The sequence below is a fragment of the Nelumbo lutea genome, chromosome 3 (assembly GCF_056320005.1).
Source record: "Nelumbo lutea isolate HS-2025 chromosome 3, American lotus-T2T, whole genome shotgun sequence".
Lineage (NCBI taxonomy): Eukaryota > Viridiplantae > Streptophyta > Magnoliopsida > Proteales > Nelumbonaceae > Nelumbo > Nelumbo lutea.
In genome coordinates, this window is record NC_142686.1 from 28,562,215 (window position 1) to 28,586,741 (window position 24,527).

Genomic DNA, 24,527 nt, shown 5'->3' on the forward strand with positions numbered 1-24,527 from the left:
AATAAGTAATTGTAAGTTACGTTAACAAAGTGAAAAGGTTACAGAAGGGTGGAAAGAAAAATGATCATGGAAGAAAGTTTATTTGGGAAAATTTATTTTTCTGGGTAAATGTTACGGTGGATAAATAATTCTCGCTTAGGAAAAAAGTTGTTAATATTTTTGGATGAGACGAAAATGCATCATTTAATAATAAAATTTTATGATTAAAATGGTCATACCTGAGAAATAAAAAAACATGGGTAAAGGTAAAAAAACGGGGCCCAAATGGAAGGAGTTATGATATTCCTATTGAAGACAAGTAATATTGCACTGCTGAAGTGATTGGCAAGGCTTTGAGGGATTATGCAATTCTTGGGATTCGTTGCGCGCCCCCTAATAGGGCGCCGCTAGTTAGCCCTATTAGTAAGTTCCTTGGGAATGATTATAGTCAGCCATGGCTAGTGGAATGGTTGTTATTAAGCCTTGCTTCTCTAGTTTGGTACTAGCTTTCGGACTAGCTTCCTGCTTCACCATAAGGCAAGAAAATAAGTGATTTAAGGAGAACATCACTGCACTCGGAGGAGACGACTTCCCTCGGGTTTTAGTATCCCCTCAGCGTAGGGTTTCTCTCTGGCTAAAGACCTTCCTTTCCCTTTTAGTAGTTATTGTTAGGCTTATTCTGGTGCTTCTGGGATGTGAGCTTTCTTTCCTTATTTCCCTTCATTCGGGCTTCGTGGCGGGGCATTTAGCAATGCCATCCTGGTGAGGGCTGGCTGTCTGGGGACAGGTTAAGGCCAGGCCTGCTATGCTTTGCTTCTCATGAGATTGGTGAGGGAATCGGAAACCGGGCGGGCGGGCGGGCGGGTTTTTGATTACACGGAAAAGGGGAAGTGGATGGAGGGTGCTTCTCAGCTAGAGTTGGGGGTGGGGTCGCTATAGTGGCTAGGGTGAGTCTTCCTACACGGCAGGACATTTCAGCCTGGACCAATCAAATTCACCAGGCCAGCGACTGTCTGATTCCTATTCAAAAATGTCTATTATATTCATTAGTGATCTACCTTTGGACTGAGATGATGATCGAATATTTGACACAAGGCATAGAGCGGGATGGAAGAAGTGGAACAAAAGGAGAAGAAATGGCAGTAACATTCATTTGGTCTTCTGTGTCTAGCGCCCAACCGTTTTTCAGCCGGGCGAGACAAGTTACCTTTAGCTAGGAGCCTCTTTTCCCTCTGCCCAGCTCCCCGAAAACAACGTTCGAGTTGCATGTGTTAAGCATATAACTAGCGTTCGTTCTGAGCCAGGATCAAACTCTTCTTTTGAGTATGATTGGGCCCTGCAGTGGTAGAACCTGGTGAACCGGGCGTACTCCTTCACATTTCTTCTCTTATGATTTTTGCTACTTTGTTTAGTGGATATCAAAGAGAGTCCAAGTCTAGTCACTCAACTAATCCACTCGTGCCTTCGGTTCGATCTAAGGTCCGTGCTTCGGCATCGGTATCGGAAACTCTACCCAATTCCGACGATTTCCTTCCATACTCGGCAAGCTGCAGCTGGTATGGGACTCTGCGAGGAGGATCACTTCATTGCCTTCACGAGCGGGATCGCATGGCTGTCGTCAGCTCGTTTCGTGAGATGTTTGGTCAAGTCCTATAACGAGCGAAACCCTCCTAGACATGCGCCTAAGGAGACGAAGAAAAAACAGTGGATTTTGACAGGCTTGAAACTGAGTTAGACGTTATTCTTGTGAAAAAATGGACTGCCGCCTGCAACAACAAGGTGTTTCATACTGAAGCCTTTTACTATCAGATTGGTTGGATTCCCTTTCAATCTGTGGAAGAAACCGGTTCTGGAGAAGGTAGTAATGGCGATGGGAGGGATATTCATATCTTGTAACACCTCAAATCTCTACTATGCAGCGATGAAAATTGATGGAGTGAAGCCGGATGGAGTTCCTCATTCAATTGATGTCTTCACAAATGGAGCTTGGACGAAGGTCTGGATTGCGTCGTGTCGCTGTGGGGGGAAGGGCGAGAGGCTGAAGATGAAGCTGACGAGGTAGGGCGTGGACCACGTGGCAAACAAAGATCGTAAGAGAGACGCTCAATTAATGTGATAGGCATGGAAGAAGAAGGGGCGAAGGAAGATTTGAACAATGTTCGATAAACAAGAGGGTGGAAGTTCCTCATTTAATGTCGCTTGTTATCTGACCCGATTAAGCCAGACTTTGAACCAGGAAAAGAGAGTGGTTCAGGTCATAGGGACGAGTGGTCTGCACTGGGCAGGTTTCAGACTTTCAGGGGTCTTGTAGCGACTCGCCGGATAATCCCAGCGAGTCTGCTCTTAAAAATGAAAACGGCGAATCTGAGAAACCTCCTTGTATCAACCAAAGATTAGTGACTTCTCCAATATTTTAGGCTTATGAATTTTGGCTCCCTCAACCAGATGTGAGGGAGGTGTCAAAAAGGAAATGCTGCGTTGGAAGATCAGAATCCAAGGTCATGGAGTGGATTCAGCCGGGAGAAATTTTCACGAAAGAAGATGACTTAAAGATATTGGAAGAGCCGGAATTTGAAAAAAAAAAAAAAAAAGAGGGTGGAAGGGAGAACAGTTTGGGGGAAAATGAACATGGAGGAGGGGGAGACAGGGACGAAGTTCAAACAGGGTTTGAGATGAAAAATGGTGGCCTCTAGGTCTTTGTCAAGTGTCTACATAAGGAAACGAAAACAAAAACAAAAATACAGAACTAGGCCTTTGCAAGAGGATGTAGAATCAGGTGAAGAGGATGGAGCAACAGGTACAAAGTAGGAAGAAGTAGCCATAGATGAGACTCATGAAGTTGAGAAATCTACGGATATGGAAAGGGTGCCGAACACAGGGGTGAGGGTCAGCAAATTGTTGGGTTTATTCTTCTTGGGGGGAGAGGATTTTGCAAAGGAAGCTTTTAAGGAGGTGGAAAATACTAGAGTCCAGACAAAAGAGAAGATTAAGGGGAGCGGCTGATTCTGGTTTAGGGGCAACTAAGGAGTTTGGAAGTTTGAAGATAGTTGGAGATGTAGAGGAGGGGAAGGGTAGAGAAGACTTGGGTGTTGATCATTGTCTGAGAAGAATGTCATATTTGAGTTGGAAAGAATTAATGCTCAAAGGGAAGGATCTAGGGGGGGATAAATGCCCTAATGCAATAAGAAGATTTTAGAAGAGACAAGTTTCAAATGTTTTTGGGAGACTGAAGCTAGGAGTATATGGAGAGGGATTAAAAAAGAAAGGGAGAAAGATAAAAGAAAGTTACCCAGATGAGACATGAGATTTCTATATTAGGCAGTGGACATGACGAGGAAATGGATAAAGTTTAAGTTAGAGCATTTCATGAGTTGGATTGTTTGGGTTTCGAGATGCTTTTTTCATGTGTTTTCTGGCAGGATTTTGAGGTTCTAGGTTTCAGTGTTTTAGGGGTTGGTGGTAGGGCCCTATGTGATTTTTGTTGTGATATTTGTAATTGGATATGGGTTTGTTTCTTAAGGTGCTTTGGTATGTCTATAGGGTTAATTCTTTGTTTTTAGGTGCTTTTGTTAGGTTGGGTGATTCCTTATCACCCTGCTGTAATATTCTTTTTCTTTTTTTTTTTAATAAAAATTATTTTTATTTATTTAAAAATAAGGCAACAATGATTTTAATCATAAAAAACCATTATTTAAAAGGGGTAATTTTGTCCCATCAAAGTGTTAGGAAATTTCTCATTTGGAAAAGTTATTTATCCACATGAGAGATGGTTTATTTGGGTAAATGGTACCTAGGTCCTTGGACTCATAAATCTGAAAAGAGAACATGGATTGATGAATGGGAATCAAAATCTGACTAACTTTCCCAATAAACAAACGAACCCAAACAAGAAAGTCCTTGAATAGTCAAATCCTTAAAGGCTTCAAGCTACTTCCCTTTTGATCAACATGTCTTTGTACAAAAACTACCCCACATATTCTGAGTTTACTGTTGTTAGTACAAAAGCACAGGCGACAAAGTTATGATAAAATTTCAGTAGTTCCTCGCTTCAAATTCGATGGACCAAAATGTATGTTAAAATTTCAGTGTGGTTTTTTTGTTCATTGTTTTATAAAGGGGTTCTAGCAGATAAGAGCAACTTTTCACCCCTAATATCAATAAAAATAATACTTTTAATATAATAAGTAAAGTAGGATAACTTTTATGAAAAATATCAAATAAGGGCGTTGTAATACAATCCCCTCTTTAAACTCGTAGATTGTGTCGTAGAGACCTTCAAATGGAAGGTCTAAGTGGCATAGAGAGAGAGAGGAGGGTGGTGTGGCGACAAGAATTGAGAGAGAGCGAGATATGCACTCTGTATATCTCGATGGATTCAATTTAGATGCACTCTGTACACCTCGATGGATTCAATTTAGATGCAAATTCTCAATGGTAGAATATCATTGGAATATGCACTCTATATGCCTCGATGGATTCAATTTAGATGCAAATTCTCAATGGTAGAATATCATTGGAATAAAACAAAAAATGGTTGGTTTATTCATTGGTTTCTAGAGTGTGATGTTTACTACAAGTGCAAAAGTGTGATGTTCGGAAGTTGTAATGTAGTAGATTCATCAATTTGTAGTTGTTTGAATGGATTCACACCCACGTCTATAGAGAAGTGGAGTATGGGAAATTGGTCCAATGGGTGTGAGAGGATGACTCAATTACAATGTGAGAGAAATAGTAGCAATAGTGAAAAAGAGAAAGTAGATGGATTTTTGGTCTATTGATGATCATGAGAAGCAGTGTAAAGACTAGTGTTTAAACAACTATTCTTGTATAGCTTACGCTTTTGATGACAACATAAGGTGTATGTCTTGGAGCTAGGGGTGGATTCGAGTCGAGCCGAGTTGAATAGTTAGCTACTTCAAGCTCGGCTCGAGTAAAAAGCTCGTAAGCTCGAGCTCGACTTGAGAAAAATGTTTTATAAAAATAAAAAAAATTATATATAAAAATAAAAATATTATATATGTAATATTTTTATTATATATTATTTTCTATGTAGCTATTTGAGCCAACTCGCGAGCCTTACGAGTTGAGCTTTATTAGGCTCGAGCTCGGCCCAATTAATAAACGAGCCTATAAATTGGGCTTGAGCTCGGCTTAAAGCTCAGTTGAAACTAAGCCAAGTCGAGCTCGAGTAGCTTGTGAAGAGCTCAACTCGTGGCCACCTCTACTTGGAGCAAAAATTATCTACTAGCAGAGTGAACCTTTACATTCGTTTAGCTTATTTAGAACTTGGTGGCAAGACCTGAGACTAGAGGTAGGGGAGGTTTGTCCTGTTGTTCAGTACTTTCAAAAGAGGAATGAGGTGAATAGTTCTGGTGCCCTTATTCGATATTTTTCAAAAAAAAAAGTTACCTATTTTAAAATTTTTAGAACCCCCTTTTAAAAGTTGACATCAAATTTGGTGGTTTTGATGGGTTGTCATTCTATCAATGGATTAGATTCTATTCCAATCATCCGATTTGAAATTAATACAGGAGAATCCAATCTTATCATTTTTTATTTTATATATATTAGGGATAAGTAGAGTACGCTCCCCCTTAGAAATCTGAAATTACAACCACCTCATATTTTACTAGTACCCCCCCCCCCTTATAAATTGCATCCTACCCGTGGATTTGGCATCAATCTATGGTTTGAATTCATTCCACCCCTAAGGTGGATCTAAGATTTCTAGGGGTGGACTGAACAGTTAAAACCCTTTATATTAAGCCTTTTCTAAGAGTTTAGTTTTCCTAAGTAATCGTTTTATATGTATTTACTTCCATACCCTGTATAAACACCATCCTCCATGAATCTTTTCCTCTCTAACCGTACGATCTAACTTGGAATTCTGAGGGGGATTGAGCTCAAATTTACCTTGCAAATTTAAGTCTACTCCTGGACTTAAAAGTGTTTTATCAAAATTAATAGACTAGTGAATGCTATGCAATTTTTTCCTCTTGAGTGGTTAACAGTAATTTAAATCTCTCTTTTCATTGAAGTACTAGTGAATGACCCCGTACTTATGGGAATCAATAATGTTAAATTTACATTATGGAATCAATACTGTTAAATTTATATTTATTAAAATTTTAAATAATTATTAAATTAAAAAAATAGATTTTCAACAATTATTAGAATATTGATCATTTTCTTTTGTTATGATACATAAAGGGTTAATGATTATGTGAGATTGATAAAATGTAAGCAGAAGTGGTTGTGGATAACCACTTTTGCATTTTCTACATTTTTTTAGGAATGTATTGAAAATGGTGGTAGTGGGTTGTGGGCTTTAGCAGTAACTTCTCAGAAAATGCCATGTGTCTAGCTTTCTAGAAAAATGAGAAGGACATGTGTCTCAATGGTGTGGAATTATAGCCTGGTAGTAGGTTATGGGTTTTAGTAGGAATTTCTAAAAAATTGCCACATGTCTAGTTTTCTAGAAAATGAGAAGACCACTTGTCTAAATGGTGGCAATGGGCTTTGGGCTTTAACAACACTTCTTAGAAAATGCCATGTGTCTAAATTTGAAAAAGCCACGTGTCTAAATTTAGGGGTTGTAGCCTGAAAGCCTTCCTTTAATATATATACTAGTGAATGACTCGTACTAAGCACGGGGAATCACTAATGTTAAATTTACATTATGGAATCAATACTGCTAAATTTATATTTATTAATATTTTAAATAATTATTAAAGTTTCAAGAAATATTTATTTCAAAATATAACTTTTCAATAATTATTAGAATATGGATAGTCTTCTTTTGTTATGATACGTAGATGGTTAATGATTAACTAAGATTCATAGAATGTAAGCAGAAGTGGTTTTGGATAAACACTTTTGCATTTTCTACATTTTTTTAGGAATGGATTGAAAATAGAAGTAGTGGGTTGTGGGTTTTATCATCTTCTCAGAAATGTCACGTGTCTAGTTTTCCAAAAAAATGAGAAGGTTATGTGTTTGAATGGTGGGGAGCTATAGCCTAGTAGTGGGTTGTGGGCTTTAGGAGGAATTTCTCAGAAATTTCCACGTATCTAGTTTTCTAGAAAATGATAAGGCCACTTGTCTGAATGGGATAGTGAACTGTGGGCTTTAACATCAAATTCTCTGAATGATGGGGTTGTAGCCTGGAAGCTTTCCTTTAATATATATATATATATATATATATATATATATATATTAGACTTGCGTGGACCCATGTGATGCACACGATTTATTAAGAGAAAGCTAAATAATAGAAAGGGTCATATAATAAAATGCCCATTATAGTTTTATGGATTTACTAAAATCTACCTTATAGTTAGCATTTTACTAAAACACCAATTATAATTTGCGATGGATTTAATCAATCTTCCATTAGATGATTGTATTGACCCTAATGTTCATTTAAATAAATTTAATCAAAACAAAATAAAAATAAAAAAATCACTTTTTCCCTTAATAAGACACGGACAACCACTCTATTGACTATATTTGGTCAATTTTGTTTTTTTATACAAAAAAGTGTTAAGGGTATTTTTGTAATACAAATTCATTGGCCTAATGGCAAAACAACACTTCTTAATGAAAGGTTGATTAAGTAAATAAGTTGCAAAATATATGAGATGTTTTAGTAAAATGAAAATTATAAGATAGGTTTAAGTAAATATGTAAAACTATAAGTTGTGTAGGAATGGCAATGGGGTAGGGATCATATTCTGCATCCCCGACCCCAATTATGAAATTAACCCCATCCCCGATCCCCGACGAGGATGGGTTCCCCATGGGGACTCAAATCCCTAAAATCTTTTCAGATAATAGTATTTTTTTAATAAATGAAAATTTTAAACTATAAATAATGTTTTAAATATGTTTTGATATATATAATAAGTAATATAATAATATATTTAATATAAATAACATTTAATATATATAATAGAGGTCGGGGCGGGGCAGGGACCTCAATCCCCATCCCCGACCCTGACCCCGACCTCTACTGAGGGTTCCTATTAATCCTTGACCCCGACCTCGCCCCACCAAAACAATCCCCATCACTAACCCCATCGGGTCGGGGAAGTCAAGTCCCCGTTGGGGATGGGGAAAATTGTCATCCGTAAAAGTGTGTTGTAATAAATGACCCTAAAATAAACACATAGGAGTATACAATTGTTTTTATATTTTTAACTTTTTAAATTAATAATTATTTAATATTTTATATATTATTTTTAATAAATTATTTATAATACAAAAATAACATTAATTAATTTCAGTTAGTTTTATTTATCAAACTGATGAAATCAACCAACGCGATTAACTTGACCCAAGTTGGTCAGTTTTCTATTATTTTAGGTTGGCTTTGGTTAAAAAATTTCCCAATTCGACCAAGTTGGATCAATTTCACTTTGGCTATTTGTAAACTGACCAAAATCGAGCGACCTAACCATGGATATATATATTAATATTTTATATTTTGAATAAAATTTTTAATATAGAAAAGTGGGAATTTTCCCATATTTTACATCATAGATCTAATTTTTAAATTTATTTTTAATAATTGCACTGCAACTTTTAAAATTAAATTAAATTTTTAAGTTTAAATCTTTTGAACAAATTAACCAAACAAAAAAAATCAACCCAAGCCGATACAACTTAAGTGGGTCGGTTTTCACAAAAGGTTAGCTGGTTTCAGCTGACCAACTCCCTAACATGACAAGTCAATTTGGATGGCCAAATAGCCTATAACTGAACCAAACCAACTCATTAACACTCATAATGTCAGCTAAATTAATAGCCTTATCTCTAATAAATAACAATAGTTTAATCTCCAATAATTATTGAAATTTTATAGCAAAAATACACAATTATTGAAAATATGTTGATAATGAAAAATATAATAATTACAAAAATTACAAAAATACAATATGTACTAAAAATATATTAACTTAGTCAATAAATAGTATAATCTCAAATAATAGTTTAATCTCTATTAAACATTAATCAATAACTTATAACAAAAATACAATAAGTACAATAAATTAAATTTAAAAATTACAATAATAGTAATTTAATCTCCAATAATTATTGAATTTTTTTTTTGTTAAATAACAAAACAAAATAAATTTATACATAATCATTGAAAATACATTTATTACAAAAGATAATAAATATTAATTTTAGTATATATAATTATATAATAAATACAGATTAAGAGTTTAAAATTATTATTAATAAATATTTTTTTTGAAAGTTATTTTCTCAAATTATTACTTGGTATAAGTGAAATTAATTATTTATAATATTTTTTAAAAATAGTAAAGTATTATTAATTTCAATCTTATGTAATAATTATTTTTCTACTTTTTAGATTTTATTTATTTATTACATAATTTATTTATTTTAACTATTTAAAATCTAGTTATGTTAAATATTTTATTATTTAAAATTTTTAGTTATTTAAATACTTAAATAATATTTAAAATATTTAAAATTTAAAATATTAATTATTTATTGAATTTAATTATCCATAAAATCATAATTTATACTATTATTACATAATTTTATTATTATTTTTGAAATATACTATATTATTATTAATTTCAATGTTATGTTATAATTATTTTTCTACTTTAAAGAATTGTTTTAAATTTATTACATAATTTCATTATTTTAACTATTTACAATCTAGTTATGATAAATATTTTGTTATTTAAATTGATAATCTGGAAAAATATAACTTAAATTTTTAGTACATATTTTCGTGCTATACTTTGTAAAAATATAAAATTATTTTTTTTGTTTTTAATTAATAGTTTAAAGTTATTATATAATTTTGTTAGAATATTTAAATAATTCTTAATTTTTTTTTATCTAAACTTTCTTTAGATAGATATAGATAAAAAGTAGGGGAGATGATAAATAGGAATTAGAGATAATTTAAGAGAGAAAATATCTAGTAAATTAGAGATAATTTTGAAGATAAATAGGAATTATTGATAATTTAGAAGATAAATAGGAATTATAGATAATTTTGGAAAAAGAGGGGGATGTATTTTAGGAGATGCGATTATTTAGGTTGAATTTGCATCCCCACGTTTGCCCCTCAAAAACATCCCACGGATTCACAGCGCGCCACGTGCCCTCCCACACGCAAATTAGACTCTCTCGTGCGGAACTAACCCACTTCGCCCAGAAGATTCATCCCCTCTCAGACTCTCACTCCTCTCTCGAATTTCATCCTCACTTGAACCTTCGACCTTCCACCCTCAGAACTGAAACCCGCCGGATCTTGCCCCCTTCGAGCTCTGCTGGTCGGGGCCGATGATTCCGACAGATTTATTTACCGGAGGTAAGTTCCGTTCTCATATCTATTTATTCTCAATTTTCATATCTGTGTCTGTATGTGCAGTCATATTTGACACTTATTCATTGACGTGCAGGCTCATCTGCTCCGATTAACCTCATCTTTGACACTTTTTAATCCTCAGAATGTTTGAATTAACATTCTTGCAACTTCAACAGCAATTTGTATCGCAGGATAGTCCATAGTCTGCACCTGTCCCTTCCTCTTACACCCAATACAGCTTCAGCACTTGTTGCTGCTGCAAAGGCCAAAGACCTTGCTCCTGTGGGATCATAGTACAAATGGGTAAGACTTTGATTAACTCGTTGCAAAGGCCAAAGGCCTTGCTCCTGGCGGAACTCAAAGGGGGCAAGCTCCGGCGGGTTTCAGATTTGAGAACGGAAGGTAGAAAATTAGAAAAAACAAAAAACAACGTAAAAAATGAGAAAAAACAGATATGAGAACTGAGAATAAAGAGAGAAACTTACCTCCGATGCTGCCGGAACGATCGTTGGCGTTGACCGGTGGAACTCGTAGGGAGGCATTCTGAGAATGAAAGGTGAAGGTTCACGTGAGGTTGAAATTCAAGAGAGAGGAGTGAGAGTTTGAGAGGGGATGACCTTTTGGGCGAAGTGGGCGTGCTGCGAGTCTGTGGGATGTTTTAGGGAGGCAAACCTGTGGGGGCGGATGTGAATTCATGTAGGTTATTGAGCTCATTGGTTATTTAAAAAGTGACATAGAATTAAAAAATAAAAGAAAATTTTTTGACTTATATATATGTATGGAGTTAGATTCGAACATGCAAATCCTCGGAGGTGAATTCTTGATGTTTCTCTCATTTCCGTGAATAGTAAGTGCGGAATTATTTGAAAAGGAATGTTTAAGAATCAGGGTAGAGAACAGGAGAAGTGAGGGGAAGTTGTAGTACTTATTAGCAGGGCTGTCAATGTGTCGGTTTTACGGATTGAACAAACCGATTACGTTGGATTTGATTTTGTCATTTTGTCCCAATTAGTAATTGGGTTGGTTTTACTTATTGGTTGTTGTGAATTGATTTTAGTTGTGGGTTTTATTATATTTTGTTTAAAACGGTAAATTTGATGGATAATACATATGATAATTTTGGTTAAAAGTACATGATTTAGTAAATATAAATAATATACTATTTTGTCCTCAGTTTTATTAAGGTTATTATCAAAAATCATGTTTTAAATTATTATTTACATTTACATAAAAAAAGTTATATATGCCAGTATTATCAGGAGTGCAGCTTGGGTTGACCTGACTTTGCATTTTATATTGCTTCGGGTTCGGGTATTCATGCTGAGTCCATACAAATTTTGATAAAAGCTCAATCCAATCCCACTCAAGTTGTACTCCTGAGTATAATTGGGTCTACCAACTATTCTGATTATTAATTGGGATGGTTCTATATCTGGTTTTTGTCCCCATTAACTAATGACTGGCACAGACCATCTTATAGCATACCCAATTCATTGACAATCCTATTTATTATAATCTTTACTCCATGGTGGTAAGGGTTTTTCCTTTTGGTTATGTTTGGTTTAAAGGAAAATTTAGGGAAAGGAATAAAAAGATAGAGAAATTTATACAAAATTTGTAAAGGTTTCTTTACATTTCCCTTCCTTCCCCTACCTTTTCCCTCAAACCAAACATAGCCTTTATGAAACTATTAAAATTATGGTTTAAAGTATCGATCGAGAGAGATGCATCGATACTTAAAACTATGCATTTTTAATATATGAAAAAGGGGTTATTGAAAACACCTCTATATCATTTTTGGCCGTTTTTCGGATTGGGGTCTCTCCAACAAGTTTAAGAGATAAATTATAAGAGGCAGTGAAGTGATATGTTGAGGTTTAGCTTGTGCTACTTTATTTATACAAGTAATTAGAAGTGAGCAAATGGGTATGTTCTACTCAGAACTGAATAGATCCGGTCTTGAATAGATCCTACTTGATTTGTTATAAGGTAGGGTTTGGATTATCTGGTTCGAAATTCCTGGAACCAACCCCATCCAAGTCGGTTCCAGGGTCTAGGGGTTTACCCTATCTGAACCGACTCAAGGAATCGACCTTGGTTGGTCTTGGTGAAACCGGCCTTGGAGCCAAACTTGCTTTGAAATAAACCCCGAAATATTTTTAAGGATGTGAAGATTTGAGTCCAAGCACTTGTGGTTATAAAAGACATGTTCTCACTTGACCATTAAGTTATTTAACTGATTTGGTCATTTGTTTTCATTTTAATATTTGCATGTGTATAATAAATAATGTAAAATGTAACATTTACAAAATTTAAATTATAATGACAAACATTCAACCATATATTAAAATATTATGATTATCTACATATTAAATTACTCATTTTATTCAATAAAAATAATATAAATTTTAAACTATATATTATCATTATTGAAAATCAAGTTTTTGAAGGACATGTTTTTTTTTATTGAAAGGGGAGAGTAAAGAAATAACATGTTCCATGGGTAGACCTTAGAATTGACCTTAGAACCGATCTTCACAAGGTAGGTTCTGGTTTCAAAAACCTAGAACCAACCCCTACAAGGTAGGTTCCAAGTTTTTCCATGGAACCAAACTGAACCGACCCCATGCTCACCCCTAATAGTAATACCAGCTAGTATCTATATATTACAGTCTATAGTATCACTATACACTTAGGGATGACAATTTCTATAATCTGTACGCATATGGGTAGGGTATGGTATTAGGCTAAACCCGATCCGCATATTCTTAAGTATATAAACTTTATGAACTAGATGTTGAATTTAATAATATTTTGAATTTTATGGGAATGATACTTGATAGTTTGTGTTTTTTATATGTTTTAATCAAATAATTAAAAATCTTGATATTTATTTGTATTGTTTTCTTATTTATTATTTATATATGATAAGAAATAATAAAAAATTAGATGCGGTTTTAAACCCAATTAACCCCCTACCCTTGAATGTAGGATCGGAAAGGGTTTTTACTTTCGTGTACAAAGAGAATTTAGATTCTTATAATCCAACCCGTTACGCGTTTTGGGCGGATACGAGTTGGAGGTTCAGGGAGGCGAGTATGGTATAGAATTTACAAAACCGTATTCAAACCCGCTCCGTTCCAGTAATAGCAGAAATCGGGTTTAGGGTGGGATTCTATCCACCCGACCGACCTCCTACGTAACGCTTAAAAGATATCTCTTGAGTGGCGGATACTAATCTATGCCTCCTTTGTAGGCAGGCGTAGGGGGCATTCTCACAGTGGTGGGTTTAGCAGGAGCCGGGTTTTGATCATGGCACGCGTAGTAGGCTTTGGCTCTGGCTGCTTCTCAGTTATTGCCACCGGAGTTACTACCAGAGGTTTCCTTACTGCATCTCTGCACGACAACGCCACTCCTCCTCTTCCTCCTCTTCCTCCTCTTCGTAACAATCGTAGAAGGACGAGAAATGCGCCTGTAACACCACGACCAAAGCAGCAGCAACAGCCATCGGTGGCAGAGGTCGAAAGGGCAATCGGAGCCGGAATTTTCCGAGACAGAGACCCCAGGCATGCATGCCATTTTCTTATTGTTTCCTCGTTTTTCGAATTATAGAGACACCGTCGTTATCCTTAAAAGTGTCTTACACTATTTCTTACTTAATGGTTTATATAGGGGCTCAGGGGAGAGATTGACTCTGTTCGATATGTTAGTGTCGAGCCCTCTCGGCCAACCTGAAGGATCCATCGAGAGGAAGCTTCGTGAAACTGGCGAGTGGGTTATTGACACAACAGAAGGCGCCTCTCGTTCTGCCGGTATTTCTCTCCATTCTCTCTGTGTCTTACTTCTGATCTGTTTAATCTTCTTCTGCATTCAAAACAATTCTTTCTTCAAAATAGTTCATACAGGTTTGAACAATTAGAGTTGGTAAGGCCACTTCTGTTGGATTCATACATAAACAACCATCAAAGTCAAAGCATCATAAACCTCATCTTAGCTTTATGTTGAGAACGGTCTAATAGTTCCTTATTAGAGCAAGATAATTACTTCAAATTCTCCTTGAGAAAAAGATCCCCAGATAAAAAATGAAAGATACCTTCCTATATACCCATTACCATACAGAATTTTCAGAGATTATCTTGAGAGGCCCATAATCCTAGAAGGGGAGCTTTAATTTTCAGTTTATAGAAAATCACTAGCCAAATAGAGCACAGAGATTTGTTTCCTTAGTGAAGCAAAGAGCTCCAATCAAGGGCACAAACGGGAGCTACTTAGATTCTTAATCAAGAAACTTGCAAATTACAAACATATCTCTAGCTTGACATTTCTAAATAAAATAAAGACAGAAAATATAGGGAAAAAATCTTGTAGGTTAAATGTATTTCCAAATTTCCTTCTATGATCTCCTTATTCTCCCACAGTGAGCAACTTTGGGACCCTGAGAAGAGACTACACAATATGTATTTAACTGGCTTCACTTCAACTGAAATGAATCCGAATTTGCTCCTCACAGAGTGTGCCTCACAGCAACCGCACAGTGCATTGAGCAGTGCATTGAGAACATCTCCCGTACTTGATCTTGTCATTCATGGGAAGATGTTTCCAATGCAGGGCTGCAATGTGCTGTGAGGAGCAAATCTGATTTCAACTGAAATCCGCCCTAATCCCCATTATTCGGGTTGACTACATGAATACTTACATGCTATTATGCTCGAGCGAGTCTGGATCTGCTGACCATGACACATTGCTGGCCATGTGCTGGATGCACATGGTCAGCAATGTGTTGTGGTCAGAAGATCCAAACTCATCAAGAACCATTTTAATTGGATTCACCTGTGTCTCCCAACTGGCCATGATCAGTCTGGGATCAAGAACAGTTTAGTAGGCAGTTAAGCTACTGGTTGGAATGGGAGAATATTTTTCCCCTGCCAAAAGTCAAAAGAAGCTGATCTGAAAGACTGTACCAGACAGGTTAGAACTTTTAGAAACATGAATATCTTACATTATTTATGTGGAATTCTTATTTTCCATAGTTTCTTAAAAGATGCATTTTTTCACTATGAACGAAAAAAAAGATCCGATTTTCCATTTCATTCACCTTGGATCCTTGATCTGCCTGTGAATTAACTTTTTCAGCCCACTTTTATCATCTTTATTTATCATCTTTTTTACCTTCCAGTTGCTGAATCCAGAGTGAAACTATCTAATTATAGAAATTATTACTGTTTTTATCCATTTTGGTGGTCAGCATAAATTTTGTGCTGCTGTTTCTTTCTTGCTGCTACTATGCTGTTGAAGCACGGTATCATCATCGTCATCATCTTCTAAATTTTTCCCAACTATATGAGGTTGGCTATATGAATCATGTTCCACCATTCCATTCTGTTCAGTGACATCCATTGTTAAATTATGGACCCTTAAATCATCTCTCACTGCTTCAACCCATATCCTTTTCGGTCTGCTCTAGTTCTTCTGGTTCCTTCGTCTTCAATCTTATACTGAACCTACAACCTAGTTATTTATATTCTTAGTTTCTTGATTTAGTTGGAACATTTAGACCTTTTGAAGCACAGATAACTAGAAATGTCTAGCATGCTGGTGTCAGATATGATACTGGATATTGCATGGAATACTTTTAGATGTACGCTATAGAAATAACATTTTTTTTTTATAAAAGACAAGGTAAAATTTTATTCAAATGAGTCTGAAATGGAAAATTACAACCAAGGCCCCTAAGACAAGGTGTTATGGGCCTAGGAATAGGATCGCGTCATGGGTCGGTCCACGGGGAAAAGCTCCTGTTTTCCCTTGTTCCTTCCCTTCCTAGCTGAACCTATCTTGGCGTCCTAGAGGGTGATTTGTCTAAGAGATCACCGAACTCTCCTTTTACTCTCTTTCTTGACTGGAAATTTGATATCCTCATTCAATAAGTCTCCTTAAATAGGAGATTACAAGAGTCCTAATCAAAGGGAGTCTCCTTGCTGAATAGGGAGACTTCCAATTCTATCTTGCTAAGGATAAGATAAGCTAATCCTAATCTGATAAGCTACTAACAAGATAAGATAAGAGTAATAGAATAAGATAAGAATAATAAGATAAGAACAAGTAAGATGATCTAATCTAATCTAGATAAGGCTACTGTTGCCGAATTGGGTAGGATGAGAATCATTGAATCACTGCTGCTGCTGGCAGTGGGTCAGGTGCCTGTTGCTGCCGGTGGCGACGGTACGTCTTCCCGAGGAATGCGTTCATAACATTACTCCCCTCCTGGACTATGAGCTTGTCCTCAAGCTCGAACTCTGGATATGTGGCGTGGAACTCTGCCAATGGGAACCATGTGGCTTCGACCGATGGTAAATTACACCATTCTACCAAGACTTCAACAATAGCACCAACAAAGAGCTTAGTTGACTGATGGGGAAGCTCAGTACCAATATCATCAAGAAACAAGTTGCATAAGATGTCGTTCTGAGGTCCTTCTTGAGAGCCATCAATCCCAACATATACAACATTCAACTTCAATAAGTATTCAAACCTTAGAGTAACCAGTTTTGCAAGCTTGGGATTTGAAACCTCATCATCATGTATATGAAGGATGATTTTAAGAGGATGAGATCGATAGATTCCTGATTGGTCAAGGTTCTCTTTTCCAATAACCTTCTTTGGCCGCTTTCTCCTTCTTTGGCCCTCCTCTTCCTCATCAGGTGCATCATCCTCCAACTTATTCATTTCTGTATTTGTAGAAACACCATTGTCCTTAATTGCTTGTTAGTGGGCAAAGGCTTGAGCATCCTTCATGCTTCCTCTAATTTCCAATTCAATACTCTCCCCAAATGCCTCCTTCTGAGCCAACAATTGTGAGTAAATCACATAGAGTGGAGGTGGCAGTAATTCTGCTAAATTATGCTGCTTTAATTTCTTTGTATGCAGAACCCCTAGTTGATGTTGGACAGGCAAGGATGCTTTCTTCAGAGATTTCGGGAGACTTGAAAGGAACTTCTTTCGGTATGCAATGGTCTCCATAAGGCTTTTCTTGTGTTGCACCAGTTTCTCATGAAGTTTGCAGAGTTCTTTTCGCCGGAAAAGCTCAAAATTAAGTCGCCTTAGCATCAAGTCATGCGCACTGTCTTTTGATAGTACAGATCCTTTAATATCTTGAGGGGCTGAACTGAAAAACTCTTCCTCAGGCACAAGTTCAATATCCGGATACTTTGACTTGAAATCTTTGCGCACCTTTATGGCTTTCACAAATTGAATTTTCTCATACATCAAATTGTGGAGCTGCAATGTAGTGAAATCTACTGGTGCCTTAGCACGTTTTGTTTCTGCTTTAACACGATCCTCTTCTAGCAATATAGAACGATTTACCTTATCCCGGTCATCTATTTGTTGATTCCGAAAAAACTGCTCACAGCGATACAGCCAGCCTAAGGGGTCTTCGTTGTTGTTGTACGACGGGGATTCCAGCCTGATGTACGTGGGGATGACTGCGGCTACCGGGGTGATGACCTGCTGTTCGCCGGACGACTCCGTCAAGTTTGGTTGGCGGCTGTTTGTGGTTACAGCCCCTTCTGGATTCCTCTCCTTGTTAGCGAAATACGATTCTAGCAAGCGTCGTAGCTCCCAGACATCGTCTTTGACCTCATGAACCTCCACGCTGGTTTCCACGAGCCTGTGCTCCAGTTCGTGGACCCTGGATGATAGCTGCTCCAGATCTCCCATGACGGTTGGCTCTGATACCAAGTTGTTATGGGCCCGGGAATAGGATCGCGTCACGGGTCGGTCCACGGGGAAAAAACTCCTGTTTTCCCTTGTTCCTCCCCTTCCTAGCTGAGCCTATCTTGGCGTCCTAGAGGGTGATTTGTCCAAGAGATCACCAAACTCTCCTTTTACTCTCTTTCTTGACTGGAAATTTGATATCCTCATTCAATAATGGGGTCTCCTTAAATAGGAGATTACAAGAGTCCTAATCAAAGGGAGTCTCCTTGCTGAATAGGGAGACTTCCAGTTCTATCTTGCTAAGGATAAGATAAGCTAATCCTAATCTGATAAGCTACTAACAAGATAAGATAAGAGCAATACAATAAGATAAGAACAATAAGGTAAGAACAAGCAAGATGATCTAATCTAATCTAGATAAGGCTGTTGTTGCCGAACTAGGTAGGATGAGAATCATTGAATCATTGCTGCTACTAGCGGTGGGTCAGGTGCCTGTTGCTGCCGGTGGCGACGGTACGTCTTCCCGAGGAATGCGTCCATAACACAAGGAGCCAAAACTCACTTTAACATCTACAATACATCATAACTCGAGAAAATTCCTAGATCTCATCTGAGAACATAGGACTGAAGCTTGAAGGCCCTTTGCCGCAGCCACCCAGGAAATTGGCTTGCCAAAAGCAAAGGCAATCAAGCAATCTATACTAGAGGCCTTATTTTGAAAGATCCTTCTGTTTCTTTCCGTCCAGACTGTGCATAAGATGGCTGCAGGCAGGACGCTCCAAATGCACTCCACCAATTTTGAACCACCCTTCAGCTCCCCTTCAGCTCCCAACTCCATATCATGTCCAGCACTGGATAAGGCATACACCATTGCAGCCCTAACCCCGATAAAAAGTGGATCCATATTTGCAGCTGTAACCGAACAGTGAATGAACAGGTGCATGCCATCTTCATCCACATCTCCACAAAGAACAAACAGCAGGTCCTGAATCTGTATACCCCTTCTAACCAGGGAGTCTTTCGTAAGGCATCTATTCAGAGCCGCAGCCCAAACCAAAGCATTTACTTTTGAAGGCACAGAAGGGTTCCAAATCTTCTCAGCTGGAATGTTTGGATGCACAGCTTCATTCAGAACCCCCGCAAAAGAGCTAACCGAGAAACTGCCATCCACACTAAACTTCCAGTTCCAAGAGTTCTCAGAAGACAAGTCAATGGACTGCCTGTAAAGCAACCCCAAGAGATCAGCAACTTTCCCAATTTCCCAGTCCTGGAATGACCTTCTAAAGGAAGGGCTCCAAATAATAGTACCCCCACTCACTTCAAACTGACTAGCCTTCAATCCATTCTGATTTTCTGCAATCTGAAACAGCTGAGGGAAGACTTCAGCCAGAGGTCTACTATCACACCAAGTATCCTTCTAGAACCGCAACCTATTCCCATTCCCCACCTTTGGAATTAGTCCACTACTCATCCAAGGGAGAACTTCCATGACTTTTTTCCACAGGGAGCAACCTAAAGAATTCAATTGATTAGTGGTTACCCAGTGCCCACTGTCAGTGTCATATTTTGCTGCAATTAATTTCCTCCACCATCTGTCTTTTTCTTTCTCAAATCTCCAGATCCATTTTCCCAAAAGAGCTTTATTAAACAACTTTAGCTTCCTGACCCCCAACCCCCCTTTCTCCTTAGGGCCACATTACCTGATCCCAGTTAACCAGATGAAGTTTCTTTTCCTCCTCCCACCCCTCCAAAGGAAGTCTCTCTGAATTTTCTCAATTCTTTGGGCTACTTTGATTGGAATTGGGAATAAAGATAAAAAGTAGGCCGGAAGATTAGAGAGTGAGCTTTTTAGTAATGTGATTTTGTCCCCCAGCAACAGATATTTGGATTTCCAAGACATAAGCTTCTTCTCCACTCTCTCAACCACCGGATCCCACACCACTACAGAAGTACATTTAGCTCCAAGAGGGAGGCCAAGATAGGAAATAGGCAAATATCCAATTTGACCAGGTATGATCTCCGTGAGCTCTTCAAGATTCTCCACTTCGCCCACCGGAATCAGTTTACTTTTGGTTCAATTTACTCTCAAACCCAAAACCACTTCAAACCAACTAAGCACCCCTAAGAGAATCTTTAGTTGATCAACATCCATATCAATGAAATACAGAGTATCATCGGCGAACTGTAGGATTTGAACACTTTCCTCACCTGGAGAGACCTCAAAACCCTTCCATAGACCCTCATCCCCCACCTTCTGCACAAATAGAGTTAAAACTTCCATTACGCATATAAACAGAAGAGGGAAGAGGGGATCCCCTTGTCTTAATCCTCTAGAACTTTTGAAGAATCCCATGGATTGCCCATTAAGCAAAACTGAGAACTTTGGAGAGGAAATACATACCTTGATCCAATTTCTCCACTTCTGCCGAAGTTCATTTTCTTTAGCACAAAGTCCGAACACTTCCAGTTTACATGATCATATGCCTTTTCCAAATCCAGCTTACATAGCAACCCTGGTTTACCTTCTCATATTCTTGAGTCAATCAACTCATTTGAAAGCAAACTGATTCTCCTCAATGATCACACTAAGGACCTTCTTCATTCTTTCTGCAAGAAATTTGGATAGAATTTTATAAAAGCTGTTTAGCAGACTAATTGGCTTGAAGTCTTTAATGTTTGTTGCACCTTCCACCTTAGGAATAAGGGAGATGAAAGTGCTGTTCAAACTTCTAACCAAGGATCCATTTTGGTGAAAGTCATGGAACACCTTCAACAAATCCCCTTTCACCCCCTCCCAGCACCGTTTATAAAAGGTGTTAGTCAAACCATCCGGCCCTGGGGAATTTTCAGTTCCCAGATTTTTAATTACCTGCCATATCTCATTTTCGGTGAAGGGCGCTTCTAACTCCCTCTGCTGATCCACCGAAAGACTTTTGAAGTTAAGCCCTTCTGGAAAAGGCCTCCTTGCCCAGTTTTGTTTGAACAACTCCGAGAAAAAACCAGTGGCTATGTGTTTCATTTCTGTCCAGTCTTCACCCACTTGCTCTCCTCATTCAAGTTTCTCAATTTGATTTACTCTTTTCCTTGCTTTTGCCATTTTGTGAAAGAAACTGGAGTTTTGATCTCCCGCTTTAAGCCATTTAACTTTGGCTCTTTGCCGCCACTTTAACTCCTTGTAAAATATGCAAAATGGTATGTTTAACAAGTTATACTATAAAAAACTAAACATATTAGAAGTTTAATTAAATTTGACCAGACATAAGTCTTAAGAAATTGCAATCAGCTTCAAAATCCTAATATGGACACACGCTCTAAGCATATAAGTGGGATACCCTTACTTGTATTCATGTCTGGCATTTTAGGAAATGGAGAGTTGTATCCCTGTTCCCCATATCTGTGTTTGCCTCATGTTCGTATCCATATCTGAACATCATGGTTTAAAACAAGATGACCTTGATTAGAATTTATCATTGATTGAGAGTATGTTATCTTTTTTTCTTCTTAATTTTCTTTTCTTTTCTTTTCATATGCAGTTTTTTAAGAGTCCAGACTCCTAACATCACTACTGACAGCTAGTGGTTATGTTTTGTACTCTGTTCACATTTTGTGTGTGCCCTTCCTCCCAAGTTAGTTTAATTTTCATGTCAAGTCAGTAGCACAGTCATGATTCTTCAGAACAACTCTGAGACAGAAGGAGCTGGACATTGCAGTGGATCTTTCCTTTCTTATTTGTGGAATATCACATTTGGCACCTTCATTGTGCTAATTGGACAATTTAGTTCATTTTACCGAGCCTGACATCAATTGTTGCCAACTTGCTATTATGCAGGGCAAAGAATTTTGCTGGTGGTATGTCTAGGGGTCCTACCAGTGTGGGTGTTATTGCTCTTAGTTGCCTCTGGGGTTATAAAGCTACCCTTCAGTGCCCCTTTTCTGGATGACTTGCTCATGTGATATTATGAGTATTTCAACACATTTCATCTGCTCAAGCTGTGTTTTCAATTTAACTGCTCCATGAAGATGTTGTCGAGCTTGCCTTCCTGGTGATCAGGGTTAAATCCAAGAAATTGGGGGTAAATGTATAGATGTGGCGAATGGGTTGCTTGGTCTCTCTCTGTAAATACGTACATATGGGCTCTTTTTCCCCTTCATCATAGTAATCTGAGTATGCTTCTGTTATGAATTTCTTTTTGTGTTGTTTATGTTATACCTGGATGTATTGTTTATTCATATTATTTATATAAAAATATATTCTTAATATTTATCATGAAAATTAAGATAAAACAGCAAATGAAAGATTATCTTCTAAAGCAAACCCCTCAGACACTGGTTCTTTCAAACGCGTAGCTTGGTCTTTATGTTCTTATACCTGGATGTATTGTTTATTCATATTATTTATATAAAAATATATTCTTAATATTTATCATGAAAATTAGGATAAAACAGCAAATGAAAGATTATCTTCTAATGCAAACCCCTCAGACACTGGTTCTTTCAAACGCGTAGCTTGGTCTTCCTCTCCAAAAAAAAAAAAAAAGGACCAAGTAATGTTGGTGCCATATGGAGTGGTTTTGGAATTTGGTCCTATGTAGATATAAGAATGTTCTATTTCTTCATTCAAAGTGGTTTTTGAAAGGTAGCTGCAGTCTTTCAAAATTCAATGAATCACAAACCATGTAGTTGTAGTCTTGTAGATAGTGGGTTCCGATCAAAATACACTTACAATTGTAGATTCTGTTTAGATGTAAAGCATGTTTGTCTTGCTACCTATATAGTATAAGTAAATTTCAAATAAAAGAAACATATAGTTGGCTTGAGGACAGGGTCATTAGCTAGTTCTGAAATTATTACAAAGGCCAGCTAGCCTAGCCTAAGGTCCGAAGCTTTGTAGGTTATTTTAGGATCATAACTGGGTTAAGCCATATGTTTTTTTAGGGTTAGAATTGGGGAAGCTTATCAAGACCTCGCCCAGGCCCAGCCCATGTGCACCCCCATAATCCCAAGGGCCAGTGACACCTGTGGTCTGAAGTGGCCAAAGTTTATGCCACATAGCAGATTACAAGTTTACAGCCACCCATTGACCATCTTGGACTAAGATCTGAAAATTTTGAGGTGAGGATATTTGAGGCCACTAGTCTGATTTGCCACTTGGCCGTCTCATTCACCATCCTGTGCTAGTAGTGTTTCAAGACAAGACCTTACCAGCAAGCTAGCTGGCCTTTCCAAACATACAAGGATTACATTCTAATTCTTCTTTTGGTCATATATATAAAGGCTGCTGTGTTTGGTCGCACATAATGATCATTCATCATCATCCAAGCCTTATCCCAACCATACTAGCGAGATCGCACAGAAGATGAAAAGAGAAAAAATGATAATAAATGAAATGAAATCAAACTTATTATATTTAAATTAATAAATGAAATATTTAAATAAATGTTTTTTTTAGAGCTCAGTCCCTTTTGAAAATTGTTTTATTGGTTTTCCAAATGTATTTAGGCCCACCACCTATAAAAACCATCCCCATAAAATAAGTTAAATTAGGGATATCAAAGAAATTATCATAACTAAAAACACCATACCGGTGCATTGATCAGTGTAGACCTCCTTGTAGCAAATTGGATCAGACCACAACGAAGAAATTGGTGCATTGGCCGCCCCTTGAAAGATCAACACATACACATTAACCTCCAATTACAAATTGGGTGATAAAAGGAAAATAGATTCCTACAAAAAAGGAACATTAATAGGTAGAAAGAGAAAGCTATGTTAGGAGACAAGTTTATATTAAATAGCTTGTCCTAATTTTTAACAATAAGGAAATAATAAATAGCTTGTCCTAATTTTTAACAATAAGGAAATAATAAAGGAAAAACTAAAAGGAAAAGGGGCAAAGTAACCAGCTTTATAAGATCACTTTGAAACAATAAAGGGTAGCTAATGACTCCATTAAGAAAAAAAAAGATACAAAACTTATTGTGATGGTTGATATATGGTAATCTCTAGCAAGTTCCGTGTAGCAATAATTACTTTAAGCTAGGAAGAGAGTAGTCACCATTTTCATTGAAAAAAAAAAAAGAGTAAGCATTGGTCCTGATAGAAAGAATAGTAGATAAAAAACTATAGTATTCAAAAGGTTAAAAAAGAAGAGAGAGGTATAGATGCAAATGGGTCAAATCGGATTCGAATCAGGGTATATCTAAATCTAATCTGACACTGTTATTTGCAGATCGGGTCAGTTCTCATAAACATAGATTTGAATTTGAATCCGATGAGGCAGTCAGATCTTCGAATCTAAGCTGATCCGATTTGATTTTTTTAAAATAAATAAATTATTAAAAGAAAAATAAATATAACAAGTTAAATAAAAAAAACAAAAAATACAAGTATCTTTTCAACTATTTTGATCATATATATACATGTTTTTTTATAAATAAATAAATAATATAACAAATTTACAAAAATGTAATATAAA

General features: G+C 36.9%; 1 protein-coding gene and 1 pseudogene across 1 annotated transcript; one reads left to right on the forward strand and one right to left on the reverse strand.

The window, feature by feature from the left end:
* Positions 1-13,567: 13,567 nt before the first annotated feature.
* Positions 13,568-22,325, forward strand: CRR3 (chlororespiratory reduction 3). The gene is made up of 3 exons (XM_088981440.1): positions 13,568-13,902; positions 14,009-14,148; positions 21,882-22,325. Exons 1-3 carry the CDS (start codon positions 13,649-13,651, stop codon positions 22,004-22,006), a joined length of 519 nt encoding a protein of 172 aa, XP_088837566.1. The 5' UTR covers positions 13,568-13,648; the 3' UTR covers positions 22,007-22,325.
* On the reverse strand, positions 16,363-18,172 carry LOC148863887 (THO complex subunit 5B pseudogene; annotated as a pseudogene).
* Positions 22,326-24,527: the final 2,202 nt, after the last annotated feature.